Source organism: Hibiscus syriacus, unplaced genomic scaffold (assembly GCF_006381635.1).
Source record: "Hibiscus syriacus cultivar Baekdansim isolate YM2019G1 unplaced genomic scaffold, ASM638163v2 tig00110863_pilon, whole genome shotgun sequence".
NCBI classification, from domain to species: Eukaryota; Viridiplantae; Streptophyta; class Magnoliopsida; order Malvales; family Malvaceae; genus Hibiscus; species Hibiscus syriacus.
The window spans coordinates 215,616-232,260 of NW_024062892.1; the positions used below are offsets into that span (position 1 = coordinate 215,616).

General features: G+C 37.9%; 3 protein-coding genes across 3 annotated transcripts; 1 reads left to right on the forward strand and 2 right to left on the reverse strand.

Moving 5' to 3' along the window:
• Positions 1–1,590: 1,590 nt before the first annotated feature.
• On the forward strand, positions 1,591–8,204 carry LOC120143758 (ABC transporter C family member 4-like). Its single transcript, XM_039157992.1, has 12 exons — positions 1,591–1,717; positions 1,957–4,164; positions 4,326–4,646; positions 4,750–4,836; positions 4,939–5,562; positions 5,737–5,901; positions 6,022–6,316; positions 6,647–6,861; positions 6,978–7,283; positions 7,386–7,449; positions 7,522–7,761; positions 7,899–8,204. Exons 2-12 carry the CDS (start codon positions 2,056–2,058, stop codon positions 7,997–7,999), a joined length of 4,527 nt encoding a protein of 1,508 aa, XP_039013923.1. The 5' UTR covers positions 1,591–1,717; positions 1,957–2,055; the 3' UTR covers positions 8,000–8,204.
• Positions 8,205–8,393: 189 nt separating this feature from the next.
• On the reverse strand, positions 8,394–9,135 carry LOC120143729 (E3 ubiquitin-protein ligase BAH1-like). The gene is made up of 4 exons (XM_039157969.1): positions 9,076–9,135; positions 8,796–8,933; positions 8,637–8,695; positions 8,394–8,514 (listed from the first exon to the last, which is right to left on the reverse strand). Exons 1-4 carry the CDS (start codon positions 9,133–9,135, stop codon positions 8,394–8,396), a joined length of 378 nt encoding a protein of 125 aa, XP_039013900.1.
• Positions 9,136–15,146: 6,011 nt separating this feature from the next.
• Positions 15,147–15,642, reverse strand: LOC120143731 (beta-glucosidase 10-like). Its single transcript, XM_039157970.1, has 3 exons — positions 15,624–15,642; positions 15,463–15,553; positions 15,147–15,378 (listed from the first exon to the last, which is right to left on the reverse strand). Exons 2-3 carry the CDS (start codon positions 15,543–15,545, stop codon positions 15,147–15,149), a joined length of 315 nt encoding a protein of 104 aa, XP_039013901.1. The 5' UTR covers positions 15,546–15,553; positions 15,624–15,642.
• Positions 15,643–16,645: the final 1,003 nt, after the last annotated feature.

Below are 16,645 nucleotides of genomic sequence, written 5' to 3' on the forward strand. Positions count from 1 at the left end.
TGTCAATGTCATAAAAAATCGATAGTTTTGTGAGATAAGAAAAACAACGACCCTAAATTCACAGAGTTTGAGGTGTTTTTCAATTAAATGGACATCAAATTCGTATTCAAGAGGGTGAAACAAATTTTGAGACTCAACAACCACCGTTGACGGCAATCGATGATGGTCCCTACGATGATCATAATTTAAACAGATGGAGAGCAAATAAGATAATAAAAAGGAAGAAAGAAGATTTTATATAGATCTAAAACGACGTTGTTTGATATAAAATTTACTTTACCAAAAGAAACCATTTTAGTTCCATTGTCATGTCATAGTATCATTAACCATTTAACGATATAATAAAAATAATAACAATTAAAAAATTTAATGATTATATTAAAAAATAAAATTTAATCATCGAAATATAAGTAAAAAAAATCAATTATAAAATTTATAATTTATCCATATATTTATAGAATTGTACAATATGTAAAAAGAATAGTTTAACATGTATGCTTGATACAATGAGAAACTCATCAAGAATTGCATTCGACTTTTTGAAGTTGTCGATAGTTATGTATAATTAAGTCCCTTAATAAATTTGAGCTATTCACATTTTCCTAATTTTACCAATTATTTAAAAATGAAACCAATAATTAAATAAAGAACTATATAATAAGGTTATAGAAAATGTGACATACTACGACCAAATCCGTGTTATCCGTCGAGCATGGCAAATTCCAACCGGAAAGTAATCACACGAGAACAGTGTTGCACGTGGGCACAGAAATTCCAGTTTTACAATTATCACGATGGCAAATTCCTGTAATCAAAGTAAAAATGAGAACAACAAAACTCTATTCTCATATATAACCAAACAAAACAATCGATCACATAAAGGTTCTATCTCAATCTGTCAGGAACCAATGCAAAATCGCCTTATCTTAACGTCTATTACGGGAATACAAACGTTGATTTTTGTCCAGAAAAAAGAATACATGGAGAGAAAAAAACACTTTAAATTGGACAGCGAATGTCAAGTTTATCAAACCAAATAATCAAAACAGCGAAATCGAACTGTTCGAGTGTTTTCGCATTTATTAACATTTGTTTTCTTACAACCAGGCGTTCTCTGGCTTCTGCTTGAATGTTTGGGGCACTTTAAAACGTGCTGAACGGATTTTTCACGTGGTATTTGGCTTTGGGTTAGGGTTTTTTATTGTGGTGCAAAATCTCTGGAGATTGCAGCAATGTTTACTTTGGCTTTTCTTTTTTTCCCAACTTAGTTGCAGGTTCTTTCCATGGATTATTCTGTCGTGCATGGTGTTTTATTGTTATAAAAGTTCTATTGATTGTCTTCTCTTTTAGTGGATTGTTTTTCCTAGACTTCATTGATTGGTTTTCTTTGTATTTTTTTTCCTTTCAAAATACAGTACATATAAGTATAACATGTGAGATTCAACAGTACGTATAGAGTATTTGATTCTAATCAAATTTACTTGTTTGACAAGTATGGGAAATGGGATATTCTCTTGGTCAAATTCTATATTTGTTGACTATAGCCGCCTCAAGCGCTCTTAAGAGCTCCAGCACGACTCGTTCATTTATTTTCAGATTATATAGCAGAGACCATTGTCTCCTCCTGCACCCACCTTTGCCTTAAAAGCTTTTCTTCTTTTTTGCAGGCTTCACGTTAGAGATGGCAGCCCATGCTTAAAAGTCCAAAGCTTTTGAGGTATTTCTACGGTTGTCAATCAGCGAAGCTAAAAATCTTCACTGATTTGAAGTTATATTCGTTCTTCTAAAAGTTCATTTTCGGTTTTGCAAAACGTGAATTTGCCTCTCTTTTTTCTTATTACTTATCATTCATCATCAAATTTTCCTGTTCTCTTCTTGTTGTTTTGTTGTTATTAGCATTATTTTTTTGGATTATCCATTTGTAGACACAAGGTGATATATAGGTATTTTTTACAGGTGATGGAAGGGAATATTAATATATTGATTGGAATCATCAATCTCTGAAACGGAAAATTGTTATTTTTTGTTTTATTTCACGTCCAAGTCTGAGTGAATATGTCTTCAGCTACTTGGATTACTTCCCTTTCATGTTCAAGCTCTGTGATTGAATTCTCCAAGGAGACGACATCTATTCCTGTTATATTCCAATGGCTGAGATTCATTTTCCTCTCCGCATGTCCTCAAAGGGCACTCTTATCCGCCGTTGATCTCTTGTTCTTGCTCACCCTCCTATGCTTTGCTGTTCACAAGCTCTATTCTAGATTCTCAGGCAATCGCCATGGCAGCTCCGACATCAATAAGCCTCTCGTAAGAAATAACAGGGCGCTTATCAAGACAACCCTATGGTTTACACTCTCTTTGATTGTGACGGCTGTGTTGGTGTTTTCTTACACTATTGTATGTATTCTCGCATTTACTACAAGTAGCCAGGAGCCATGGAAGCAACTTGATGGAATATTTTGGTTAGTTCAAGCCATAACTCATGTTGTGATTGCAATCTTAATCATCCACGAGAAGAGATTCGAGGCTGTTAATCACCCTTTGTCTCTTCGAGCTTATTGGTTTGCGAATTTTATCGTCATTTCCTTGTTCGCTGTGTCCAGTATCATTCGTGTGGTGTCTGTTGAAACATTCGAATATAAGTATTTGGGGTTGGATGATATTGTTTCCTTCGTTTCTTTTCCATTATCAGCTGTTCTTCTTCTTGTCGCCATTAGAGGTTCAACTGGTATAACGGTGACCAGAGAATCCGAATCAACAATGAATGATGAAGAAGAAGAGTTACTTGAGCCGCTTTTGAGCAAACCGAAAGTGAGTGGCTTTGCTTCCGCTTCTATAGTATCAAAGGCCTTTTGGATATGGATGAATCCTCTGTTGAGAAAAGGCTACAAATCCCCTCTCAAAATGGAAGAAGTCCCAACTTTGTCACCCGAACATCGGGCCGAGAAGATTTCGAAGCTCTTTGAAGTGAATTGGCCTAAACCGCACGAAAAATTGAGCCACCCTGTTCGAACTACACTGCTAAGATGCTTTTGGAAGGAAGTTGCTCTCACTGCATTCCTTGCCATAGTGCGGCTCTGCGTTATGTATGTTGGTCCTGTACTGATCCAAAGCTTTGTTGATTACACCTCCGGGAAACGAAGCTCGCCGTATGAAGGGTATTATCTTATATTGATTCTACTCGTAGCTAAGTTTGTTGAAGTGTTGACGACTCATCAATTCAACTTCAACTCTCAGAAACTCGGGATGCTCATTCGCTGCACTCTCATCACTTCTTTATACAAGAAGGGCTTAAGGTTAACCTGCTCTGCTCGTCAGTCTCATGGTGTTGGACAGATTGTGAATTACATGGCTGTTGATGCTCAACAGCTCTCTGATATGATGTTGCAGCTCCATTCTATTTGGTTGACTCCTTTGCAAGTTGCAGTCGCCTTGGTGCTTTTGTTTAGGTATCTCGGCGCTGCAATAGTCACTGCAGTGCTCGGACTTCTCGGCGTTTTTATCTTTGTTATAATGGGAACTCGAAGGAACAACCGGTTTCAATTCAATGTGATGAAGAATCGCGACAAGAGGATGAAGGCCACCAATGAGATGCTTAATTACATGCGGGTGATCAAGTTCCAGGCGTGGGAAGAACACTTCAATAAAAGAGTCCAATCTTTTCGTGAAACCGAGTTCGGATGGCTAAGCAAATTCTTGTATTCAATCTCTGGAAATATCGTAGTGATGTGGTCAACACCACTACTGATATCTACCCTCACATTTGCGACTGCACTTCTGTTAGGAGTGAAACTTGATGCAGGGCTCGTGTTCACGACAACAACGATCTTCAAGATCTTGCAGGAGCCAATAAGGAACTTCCCGCAATCCATGATCTCCCTTTCGCAAGCAATGATTTCACTGGAGAGATTGGATACTTACATGATGAGCAAAGAATTGGTGGAATCGTCGGTGGAGAGACAGGAGGGTTGTGATGGTAGAATTGCCGTGGAAGTTAAAAATGGGGTGTTTAGCTGGGATGATGAAAAAGGAGAGGAGGTTCTGAAAAATATCAACTTAGAGGTCAAGAAAGGGGAGCTTACAGCTATAGTCGGGACTGTTGGATCAGGAAAATCTTCTCTTCTGGCTTCGATTCTCGGTGAGATGCACAAAATATCAGGAAAGGTATAAAGTCTGGGAACTAAGTTTATCTTTGATATATACAACTGTGAATATTTAAACCCTAGACCCTAGACCATTACTAATAACATGCGACTTGGAGTACAATCAACATAACAATGCAAAAGACAAGGAATGTTTGCTAAATACAGTTTTTTCCATGACAGGTTAAGCTTTGTGGTTCAACTGCATATGTAGCTCAAACATCTTGGATTCAGAATGGGACGATTAAAGAGAACATCCTGTTTGGTCTGCCGATGAACGAGGAGAAATACAGGGAAGTTGTAAGGGTTTGTTGTTTGGAGAAAGATTTGGAAATGATGGAATTTGGTGATCAGACTGAAATCGGAGAACGTGGGATTAACCTCAGCGGTGGCCAGAAGCAACGGATACAACTCGCAAGAGCTGTTTACCAAGATTGTGACGTATACTTTCTTGATGACGTCTTTAGTGCCGTTGATGCTCATACAGGGACAGATATATTTAAGGTAACATTAGCATTTTTGTGTGATTCATTTTAAGCCTAGCAATCGTTGGAAAGAAATGATACGTCATTGATGTATGTTTATTTTGTATGCTTTTTATCTGCAGGAATGTGTGAGAGGAGCTCTCAAGGGGAAGACTATTTTGCTTGTAACCCATCAAGTGGACTTCTTGCACAATGTTGATCTCATCATGGTAAGTAGGATAGACATTATCTGTTTCCTGGAAAAGACACAGGCCTGCACATGCACACATATAAGAGTATTGACGTTTCTAAAATGTTTGTGTAAATTCCAGGTGATGCGAGATGGGATGATAGTACAGTCGGGGAAGTATAACAATCTACTAGACTCTGGCTTGGATTTCGGAGCTCTTGTAGCTGCACATGAAACGGCTATGGAACTTGTAGAAGCAGGCAACAACATGCCTGGTGAAAATTCCAACAATGCATCCAAACCTTCTCAGGGTGCTTCCAACCTTGGGGAAGCAAATGGTGAGTCTCAAGACCACACAAAATCCGGTAAGGGGGATTCTAAGCTAATCAAAGATGAAGAGAGGGAAACTGGTAAAGTCAGCTTCCATGTGTACAAGATGTACTGCACTGAGGCTTTTGGCTGGTGGGGTGTGGCTGCAGTTCTGCTATTATCTCTTTCATGGCAAGGTTCTCAAATGGCCGGTGATTATTGGCTATCATATGAAACTTCAGCCGAACGAGCTCTTTCTTTCAACCCTTCAGTATTTATTTCTGTTTATGCCATCATAGCAGCCGTGTCTGTGGTGTTGATAATGTTCAGGGCATTTTTTGTTACACTCATGGGGCTTAAGACAGCCCAAATCTTTTTCGGGCAAATCCTTCACAGCATCCTGCATGCCCCTATGTCCTTTTTCGACACCACACCTTCAGGAAGAATTTTAAGTCGGGTAAGGTTTCGAAGACTGGATTTTGGCACTTTCACTTAGCAGCATATTTGCATATCATCTGTCATTTTTATATTATTGATGAAAAGAAATAATTGGAGTCAATGGTTCCAAGAAAAAAATGATCGGATATCTTGGTATCTTAGGACTAACATATTATTTTTTTATTATCAACAGGCATCAACTGATCAGACCAACGTTGATATCTTCGTTCCATTCGTCATGGGCCTTACCGTTGCCATGTACATTACACTGCTCAGCATCTTCATAATCACATGTCAATACGCCTGGCCAACAATATTCTTGATAATTCCTCTTGGTTGGCTGAATTTCTGGTATCGGGTATGTGTCTTACACGCAAATTTAAAGAATTCTTTTCACTCACCACATTATGTTAAATCTTAAACATTTGCATGGAGATCTAGTTTCTTTCTTGATGATATTCATTTTTCTTGAATAAAGGGGTACTACCTTGCATCATCTCGAGAATTAACTCGCCTTGACTCGATCACTAAAGCACCTGTCATTCATCACTTCTCGGAAAGCATCTCTGGAGTTATGACAATCCGCGCATTCAAAAAGGAGGATAGTTTCTGTCAGGAAAATGTTAACAGAGTTAATTCCAATTTACGCATGGATTTCCACAACAACGGATCAAATGAATGGTTGGGCTTCCGTTTGGAACTTATTGGGAGCGTAATCCTCTGCCTTTCAACCTTGTTTATGATCATGTTACCTAGCAGCATTGTCAGGCCAGGTAATTGTAATGCAAATCTTTGTTCCACTAATCTCTTTATGATTTCCTTGTTGAAACACAAAGCATTTGATCATTTGAACATATGTCATGGTCCTGATACCATGCTCTATGTTAAAGAAGATGAATGCACACTGTCATGCCACTTTTATACACTAAATTCTTTTATCTGTAGCACTTGCTTGTGATCATCTGATGATATCATGTGCCTGATTCAGCTCAGCCGAAGGCTGGCGAAAGATACTAATTTGATAGACATTATATGTGTAATTGGCCTAGTGCCCTCAAAGTATAAGAATGTTTGAAAAAAATTGACTTTTTTGCATAATGCAGAGAATGTCGGGTTATCTCTTTCATATGGATTGTCCCTCAACAGTGTATTGTTCTGGGCCATATATATGAGCTGCTTTGTGGAAAATAGGATGGTTTCTGTTGAAAGAATAAAGCAATTCTCAAAGCTTGAGCCAGAAGCAGCATGGCATATCGAAAACCGCCTTCCCCCTCCGAATTGGCCTGCCCAAGGCAATGTTGAGCTCAAAGACCTACGGGTAACTTTGCTCTTACACTATTCTTTCTATAATTTATTTCGAGCTACATGCTTTGCAGGAGTTGATTATCAGTTCTTTAACTGGACTGAACTACTGCTAACAATTTTTGTTAACAGGTTAGATACCGTCCAAGCACGCCTCTTGTACTTAAAGGCATTACTCTGAACATTAATGGTGGTGAAAAGATCGGTGTTGTTGGTCGGACCGGGAGTGGGAAGTCGACTTTAATCCAAGTTTTCTTCAGACTGGTTGAGCCAACAGGAGGGAAAATAATTATTGATGGCATAGATATATGTATGTTGGGACTTCATGATCTTAGGTCACGCTTCGGGATCATCCCTCAAGAACCTGTCCTTTTCGAAGGAACTGTTAGAAGCAACATTGATCCTGTAGGGCAGTATTCAGATGAAGAGATATGGAAGGTAAACATGTTATTCCAATAACAATATGAACCATTATAGGCCGTGCAAGCATATTTATAGATATTTCTTCTTCTCACTAGAGAAGTTTATTGCTTTTTGCAGAGCCTTGAGCGCTGCCAACTTAAAGATGTGGTTGCTTCGAAACCAGATAAACTTGATTCTTTAGGTAAGCAACTATCAACTTGTTTCTAGTCTAGCTATCGAAATAGTGCCTAAGCAAAGCCATTTTAATTAACAGTGGCCGACAATGGCGATAACTGGAGCGTGGGGCAGAGGCAGCTTCTGTGTTTGGGGAGAGTTATGCTTAAGCGCAGCAGGCTTTTGTTCATGGATGAGGCAACTGCATCCGTCGATTCGCAAACTGATTCCATAATCCAAAAGATCATCAGGGAAGACTTTGCAGCCTGCACAATCATCAGCATCGCTCATAGAATACCAACAGTCATGGACTGTGACAGGGTTTTAGTTGTCGATGCAGGTGCGTCTTTCTTTCTCTTACCTATTTCACTCTCAGCTTAGTAGCATGAACCCATGCCAAACTTCAATGCAAAGCTTCCATGGATCATTTTGTCACATGAATTTTATAGCTAATGCCTATCTTCTTTAATAACACAGGAAAGGCTAAAGAATTCGACTCACCGTCACGCTTGCTCGAAAGGCCAACACTCTTTGCAGCGTTGGTTCAAGAGTATGCCAACCGCTCTTCTGGACTATAACAGAATCTTGTGACAGATTTTCAGACTACCGGCGCCTAAAATCCCATAGGTGATATATTTTTTATGTAACAAACGTAACATGTAAGAGCTGTAGCTGCTAATTAACCTAATATACTTACAGCTATGGGGAATGTTCTATTTACAGTAAACGTTTAGCAAAATGTAATCTTCTCTTTTAGCTATCTATATAAAAATGTACTCGTTTCATCCATTTCTTTTTCTTTAGCATGGATTTCTCTATATTAGATTATTGATCTTTGGTCAGTGAATTGAAAATATTACCAAACCAAAAATGAACTTTCATGGTAAGATTCATTTACAAAACATCAATAGAGGGCATTGTAAGAACAAAAAGGAAAAATGGATTTACAGAGGGAAAAGAAGTAACTGATGATCAGACGCCAAGGAATGCCCGACACTGAGATTCCCAATGTCCCTTTGCCTGCCGAATTCTCTCCAATCTTTCCGTCTCAAGCCGCTGCTCATAAACTCCATGATCCCAGTATCCGTGGTAGCTGTTCAGAAAAATCCATGATCCCAGTAAGAACATATGAACAAGTGTTCTGTCAAAAAGTAATGACAAACATAATAATCGCACAATTAAATAGATACTAATGGTGTAGCCATAGGATCGTACCTTCTCCTTAATAATGTAACAAGTTCATCCAAATGGACAGCACCTTCATAAACTCCAGCCTGAAACTCAGAAGAAAAACAAAATATGCAGAGATTTACGTCTACTTTCATAACATAAAGTGATCATTCTTTAATAATTATGGGACCAATGGACACTCACCTGTCGACATAAAAGACACCTTTCTTTTGGATTGGCTGCTTTCAGTCCATCGATAATGGTCATCGATGCAGATGAACAAGCGCAAATGTAGCAGAATATATGGCCACAAGTGAGGGAAACTGGATCAAATAATGTATCCTGCTACATCAAGGATGAAGATGAATGTCTTGTATCAGTGAAAAGCAAGCAATTTCATGCACTTTGTTTTGAGGGTAAATCAGTTTTATCGATGGATGGTACTCACAAAGTGTTCCATATCAGTTGAAATCTTTCAACTTACCAAACATATAGAACAATTCGAATCAATATCAGGCTTTATAGAATCAAAGAGTTCAAGCATAACCCAGAATATATAATGAAATTACAAGGCCAATCTATATTTGGTAAAATATATAAATAGTGTTGACTAAAGCACCGAAAGGTGCATACAATTAATGTACCGAAAGGTGCACAGTGGATTTTGTGGAAATTTAGAAAATTGTAAAATCATTTTTAGTCATTGTAATTTAAGGTATTTATAAATTAGTCCTTAAGCTTTAAATATAAATACCTTAGCTCATTTAACTTCAAAACTATCCCAAATCATTCTAGATTTCTTCCAATACTAGAGAATTTAGAGAGTTTATTGAGAGTTGTTTTCTCCTTTTTATCAAGAGAGAATTATCATTGTTTTCTCATTGGTAGATCGAGAGAAGTTGTAATTCCTATTTTCTCATAGTGAAATTCTTCTACCGTTGCCCGTGGTTTTTACCCTATATTATTTAGGGTTTTCCACGTAAATTTTGTGTCTCTTTTATCTTCAATTTTTATTTTCTCAAATTATTAGCTGCGATTTTTCTCTATCCGATAGCCGTCTTCCGCAACAATTGGTATCCGAGCCAGATTTGAGTGTGTAATATCTGCTTATTGTCTTTGTGGTTGCCACCAAAAGGTGGATCCTCCAACATAAGAAAGTAAGAAGGTATTACCCATTCTTTGAAGGTTCCAGAGAACTATTCACGATAATGAAAAAGTGGGAGCTATCCGTAATAGAAGCTATGGCAACGAAATTTGATATTGAAAAATTCAATGAGAGAAATTTCTCTTTGTGAAAATTAAAGATGAAGGCAATCATGAGGAAAGACGGTTGTCTAGCAGCTATTAGTGAAAGGCCGATAGATTTCACAGATGACAACAAATGATCGAAATGGACGGGAATGCTATAGCAAACTTTCATCTAGCACTAGCATATGAAGTATTGTCAAGCATCGAGGAGAAGAAGACAACTAAGGAGATATGAGATCATCTAACCAAATTGTACGAGGCCACATCGTTGCACAATAAAATTTTCCTTAAGAGAAAATTGTACACACTCCGTATGTCAGAATCTACTTCAGTGATGGAGCACTTAAACAAGCTGAACACTTTATTTTCTTAGCTTACATCCTTAAGATGTACAATAGGAGAACAAGAACGTGTTGAACTTCTACTTCAAAGTCTAACTGATTCGTATGATCAACTTAACATCAACTTGACAAATAGTAATGTCACCAGTCTAGTCTTCGATGACGTTGCAGCTGCTATTCTACAAGAAGAAAATCGGCGCAAGAACAAGGAAGACAGATAAGTAAATCTGCAACAAGCATAAGCGTTGACAACGATGAGAGGTGAGATCAACAGAACGTGGCCAAAGTAGCAGTCACAAACATGGTAGATCGAAGTCGAGGAGCAAGAAGAATTTAAAGTGCTACAACTGTGGAAAGAATGGTCACTTGAAGAAGGATTGTTGGAGTCTAAATAAAAACTCCAATCCAAAAGGCAATACTGCAAACACTTCAGATGATGGAGATGCTCTATGCTCTGAAGCGTCAACCACCGTGGAAGGAAGAAAACGATTTGCAGATATATGGCTCATTGATTCGGGAGCAACATATCACATGACCTCAAAAAGAGAATGGTTTCATCATTATGAACCTGTCTCAGGAGGATCTGTGTATAGTTGCAATGATCATGCCTTAGAGATCGTTGGCGTGGGAACCATCAAATTGAAGATGTACGATGGAACAATTAAAGTTGTTCGAGATGTGCAGCACGTGAAAGGCATGAAGAAAAATTTATTATCCTACGGATTGTTAGATAATAATGCAAGCAAGATTGAAAGACAGAAAGGAATCATGAAGGTGTTTCGTGGAGCAAACTTGTACATGCTGAAAGGAGAGACTTTGCTAGAAGCAGAAGCCTATGTTGCCTCATGTAGTTCAGATTCTGCAATGTTATGGCATCAGAAACTTGGACACATGTCTATTCAAGGAATGAAATTCCTTGTGGAGCAAAAGCTACTTCCAGGCTTAACAAAGGTATCACTGCCTTTGTGTGAGCATTGTATAACAAGTAAGCATCACCGGTTGAAATTCAACACGTCAAATTCTAGAGGTAAAAGTGTTCTAGAATTGGTTCACTCTGACGTATGACAAGCACCAGTTACATCCCTATGTGGAGCAAAATGCTTTGTCTCATTTATTGATGACTACTCCAGGAGATGTTGGGTATACCCTATTAAAAAGAAGTCAGATATGTTTTCAACTTTCAGAAACTTCAAAGCGCGGGTGGAACTTGATTCTGGAAACAAGATCAAGTGTTTCAGAACAGATAATGGAGGAGAATACACAAGCGAAAAATTTGATGAATTTTGCAGGTCATCAAAAGGCAGTTCATAGTGGCAAACACTCCTCAACAAAATGGAGTGGCAGAGCGGATGAACAAAACCTTGTTAGAAAGAACAAGAGAAATGTTGAGGGATGCAGGCATAGAAAAATCATTCTGGGCAGAAGCAGTCAATACCGCCTGTTATTTGGTGAATCGAGCTTCATCAACTGTAATAGAGCTGAAGACACCAATGGAGATGTGGACTGGTAAACCAGGTGATTATTCAAACCTCAATGTATTTAGAAGTATTGTGTATGTGATGTACAACTCCCAATAAATTTCAAAGCTGGATCCAAAATCCAGGAAATGCAAATTCTTGGGGTGTGCTGATGGAGTAAAGGGGTATCGCTTGTGGGATCCCACTGTCCGCAAAGTGATCATCAGCAGGGATGTTATCTTTGTAGAAGATAAACTACAAAGAAAAGAAGACGAAGATATCGCTGAAAAGTCAGAGACTACACAAATACATGTGGAAAATGAGGTTGAACAAGGAGATTCTTCTGAAGCATAACCAACACATGATGAACAAGAACCAGAGAGTTCTGAAGCTCCAAAAACTCGTCAATCAGATCATGTGAGAAGACGTCCCAATTGGCACTCAGATTATTTTATGAAAGTAATATTGCATACTGCCTTTTAACAGAGGACGGCGAGCCATTAACATACCAGGAGGAAATAAACAGCTCAGATGCTTCACTGTGGATGATGGCGATGCAAGAAGAAATTGAAGCCCTTCATAAAAATAATACATGGGACCTTGTGCCACTACCACAAGGAAGGAAGCCAATTGGTAACAAATGGGTCTTCAAAATCAAGCGAAATGGTGACGATCAAGTTGAGAGGTATCGTGCAAGACTGGTGGTCAAAGGATATGCTCAAAAAGAATGTATTGATTTCAATGAAATCTTTTCTCCTGTGGTTCGACTAACAACAGTTCGAGTAGTTTTGGCAATGTGTGCTACATTGAACTTACATCTAGAGCAACTAGATGTTAAAACAGTTTTTCTTCATGGAAATCTTGAAGAAGAGATTTATATGCTTCAACCTGAAGGTTTTGAAGAAAAAGAAAAGAAGAACTTGTTTTGCAGGTTGAACAAATCTCTGTACGGTCTAAAGAAAACGCCGAGGTGTTGGTATAAGAGATTTGATTCCTTCATTATGTGCCTTGGATACAACAGACTTAATGCAGACCTTTGTGCTTATTTCAAGACGTATGGTGATAACGATTTTGTTATATTGCTGTTGTATGTGGATTACATGTTGGTTGCAGGACCCAACAAAGATCATATTGAATAATTGAAGGCACAAATGGATAGGAAATTTGAAATGAAGGACTTGAGATCAGCAAACAAGATTCTAGGGATGCAACTTCACCGAGATAGAAATAATAGGAAGATTTGGATTTCACAAAAGAATTACTTGAAGAAGATCTTGTCACGATTTAGCATGCAAGATTGTAAGCCAATTTCTACCCCTCTTCCTATTACCTTCAAATTATCCTCCAGTATGAGTCCTAGCAGTGAAGAAGAGAGGATAGAGATGTCTCAAGTACCGTATGCATCGGCAGTGAGAAGTTTAATGTTCGCTATGATATGCACAAGACCAGACATTGCACAAGCAGTGGGAGTGGTTAGTCAGTACATGGCGAATCCAGGCAAAGAGCATTGGAATACAGTAAAGAGGATCCTGAGATACATCAAAGGGACCTCAAATGTTGCATTATATTACGGAGGATCAGATTTACTTATCAATGGGTATGTTAATTCTGACTATGCAGAGGATTTGAATAAAAGCAAATCTACTATATGATATGTGTTCAAAATTGCTGGTGGAGCTGTAAGCTGAGTTTCAAAATTGCAGTCAGTTGTGGCTACATCCACAACAGAGGCAAAATATGTAGCAGCTACACAAGCCAGTAAAGAAACAATTTGGTTGAAGATGCTATTGGAGGAGCTTGGGCACAATCAAGAGTATGTCTCTCTGTTTTGTGACAGTTAAAGGGCCTTGCATCTAGCAAGGAATCCATCATTTTATTCAAGGACAAAGCACATACGAGTTCAATACCATTTCATTCGTGAAAAGGTGGAAGAAGGGACGATAGATATGCAGAAGATCCATACCAAAGACAACATAGCAAATTTCATGACGAAGGCGATCAATGTTGATAAATTTACTTGGTATCGATCCTCCTGCGGTATGTCAGAGACGTAAGCAATATGAAGGTACAAGGTAGAAAGAATGATATGAAGATATGATTGTTCCAATCAAATCTTCAAGTGGGAGATTGTTGACTAAAGCACCGAAAGGTGCATATAATTAATGCACCGAAAGGTGCACAATGGGTTTTGTGGAAATTTGGAAAATGGTAAAATCATTTTTAGTCATTGTAATTTAGGGTATTTACAAATTAGTCCTTAAGCTTTAACTATAAATACCCTAGCTCATTTAGCTTCAAAACCATCCCAAATCATTCTAGATTTCTCCCAATATTAGAGAATTTAGAGAGTTTATTGAGAGTTGTTTTCTCTTTTTTATCAAGAGATAATTATCATTGTTTTCTCCTTGGTAGATCGAGAGAAGTTGTAATTCCTATTTTCTTATAGTGAAATTCTTCTACCATTGCCCATGGTTTTTATCCTATATTATTTAGGGGTTCTTCACGTAAATTTTGTCTCTTTTATCTTTATTTTTATTTTCTCAAATTATCAGTTGCGATTTTGCTCTATCCGATAGCCGTCTTCCGTAACAAGTAGTCCTACGAATTATAAATATTTTTTGCGTTGACTATAAAAGTTCATAAAATAGTCACCACCTTGAAAAAGTAACAAATTGATAGTTATTCGTTAAAATATATTTATTTTAATTTAATTTTAATTCTAAAAAATTAATCTTTAATATTTTAATATTGTACCAATTTAATTCTAACAACTCATTTAATCCTTCTTTCCTGAGAAGTTCATCCGAAGAAAAGCAAGCTCCATCTCTTATCTTTTGTTTGATTGTTAAGAAAATCTGGACTTTTATGAGAAAATAAGAAAAATGTACTTGATTTTTTTTTTCAATTCTTCCAACTTCAGCCTAGAAGAATACAAATCAGCGACCCTTTTTAATTTATTATCTCAAATTTGAATTTTCTGAAATTTTCCTTTGAACTCACCTTCTGATTTAACAAGTCACTACATATGTATCTTTCTCTTCTTTATCACTGAAAAAATGTAAAATTTATCTTCATGTCCCGAAATGTCGTCGTCCTCTTTTGGAAAGCTATTGAGATATTTTCTCTTTTCTTTATTATAAAATTCAAATATTTAAAAAATTAAAAATTAATTACTAGAAAAAACTTAAACTACCCTTGAAACACCTAAACCATTAACTTAAAAAAATGATTCAAGACCTGAAAAGTGTTTTCAGTGTACGCATCTTTTAGGGATATTATCAGGATTGACAACCTATAAAAAAACATCTTTTTACATGATATCAAATGCGAGTCGAACATCTTTTTTATACATTTTAGATGAAATGACCAAAGTTATTGGTGAGCATATAAAAGGGGGCATAGAATTTTATTCTTATGGAGCAACGATACAAACCATCTTAACCACACAAAACTGTAAAGTTGTGAGATTTATTTGAGCAAAGAGCTGAAAATAGATAAAAGCGTGAGAGCTACCGGAAGAAATGTGGGTGTGAAGTGTTGAAGTGCATGAGCATATCAGGACCAACATTCCCTCCCTTGAGAAAATGGGAATACCAATATGAAGATAACTTGGGTTGTCTCTTCAAATCCGGATCATCCAAATCTACGTAATACAATCCGAAACTCAATTCATAACCATCTAGCATCTCCGGCACATCTAGGAACGACCATACAAAGTACCCTCTTGTATCCGATCCATTCTTTTCAACAGTTTTTAAGAAAGGATTAATATGTCCTGTACTTGTAATATTTGCATATCTTAATTGAAAAATGAAGCTGCCTTACCTTATTGCATCCAGCGTACTCCCCATGTATGCCTGCAGATATTCCACTCTCGATGTGTCTGCTAAGGTCGAATTGCGCTTCATTCTCTGACCTGCCAACACACCACATGTTCCCACGTGCATCACGGTGCATGTGTGGGAGATAGAGAAAGAGAGAGATACCGTTTTCGACAATGTAAACAAGATTTCTTAATGCCGTTTATAAGAAATGGTACAAATTTTATTTATTTAAAAAGAATGAATGTTACGGTATTTGAAGAAACACGTTTAAAGATGATTTTTTATATATTTATTTAGAGAAGACGTCGAATCTTTCACACGTTTTGAAAACACTAGTTTTTTTCCATTTGATTTTTTTTATTTTTTTTATATTTATTTATTACTATTATTATTATTATTATTATTAAATATTATTATTATTACATTGCAGGCCCAAATCAGACCTAACCCAATTACTATTACAGACCCAATAGTGACTGGCCCGAACAGATGGCCCAAACCCACCAAAAACCCTAAAACCCAACTAAGGTTTCCATCTAAGCTTCCAGCCGCCTCCCCTTGTCAGCCGTTGGATTTAACTTAGATCCAACGGTCCAGATGATCCCAGCAACAAACCCTAGGGTATCATCACCCTAGGGCCACGCGACCGTCGCCTCCTCCAAGAGCATTCCAACCGCCCCACGTCTACACCTCCACTGCCAGATGCCATGCCTCCACGCTGCTACCCTCGTCGAAGGCTCCAGAAGACCCAGATGGCCACCCACGTTGCTGCTCTAGGGGTGAGTCACCACATAGTTCGGTGACTCATCGAGAAATCCCTTTGGGATCGGTCCAATGAGAACCTCATCAAAGCTATAAAGCCTTGGCTCACCTGCAAACAAAGAGGAGGGAGAGGAAGATAACCAAGATACAGAGAAAGAGAACAATAGAAAAAAGGGAGGAGGAGAGAACGGCCACGAAGCACAATCAACAACCAACTGAGAAAAGAGAAGAAAACTTACCCTGCTCGTCAGTTTCACCGTGAAAACCGAAGGTAATACCTACGGTTTTGTTTAGATTTACAGAAATCTAGAGGATTTTTAGCAAAACTCACTTTAGATCTAGATAAAAGAAAATATAAGCTGTAATTTGGGGGTGTTTTTTGTAAAATCCGACCACCGGAGACGGTGGCCGGCGACGGAGCT

Bases quoted from the DNA above. Each gene is read 5' to 3' on its own strand.
- LOC120143758 (XM_039157992.1), top strand. From the start codon at position 2,056: ATGTCTTCAGCTACTTGGATTACTTCCCTTTCATGTTCAAGCTCTGTG. The intron at 4,837-4,938 runs GTAAGTAGGATA...TGTAAATTCCAG, and splicing joins ACAATGTTGATCTCATCATG to GTGATGCGAGATGGGATGAT. The intron at 7,450-7,521 runs GTAAGCAACTAT...TTTAATTAACAG, and splicing joins AGATAAACTTGATTCTTTAG to TGGCCGACAATGGCGATAAC.
- LOC120143729 (XM_039157969.1), bottom strand. From the start codon at position 9,135: ATGCTTGAACTCTTTGATTCTATAAAGCCTGATATTGATTCGAATTGT. The intron at 8,934-9,075 runs GTAAGTTGAAAG...TTGATGTAGCAG, and splicing joins CGAATTGTTCTATATGTTTG to GATACATTATTTGATCCAGT. The intron at 8,696-8,795 runs GTGAGTGTCCAT...TCTGAGTTTCAG, and splicing joins GGTGTCTTTTATGTCGACAG to GCTGGAGTTTATGAAGGTGC.
- LOC120143731 (XM_039157970.1), bottom strand. From the start codon at position 15,545: ATGAAGCGCAATTCGACCTTAGCAGACACATCGAGAGTGGAATATCTG. The intron at 15,379-15,462 runs GTAAGGCAGCTT...AACTGTTGAAAA, and splicing joins AGTACGCTGGATGCAATAAG to GAATGGATCGGATACAAGAG.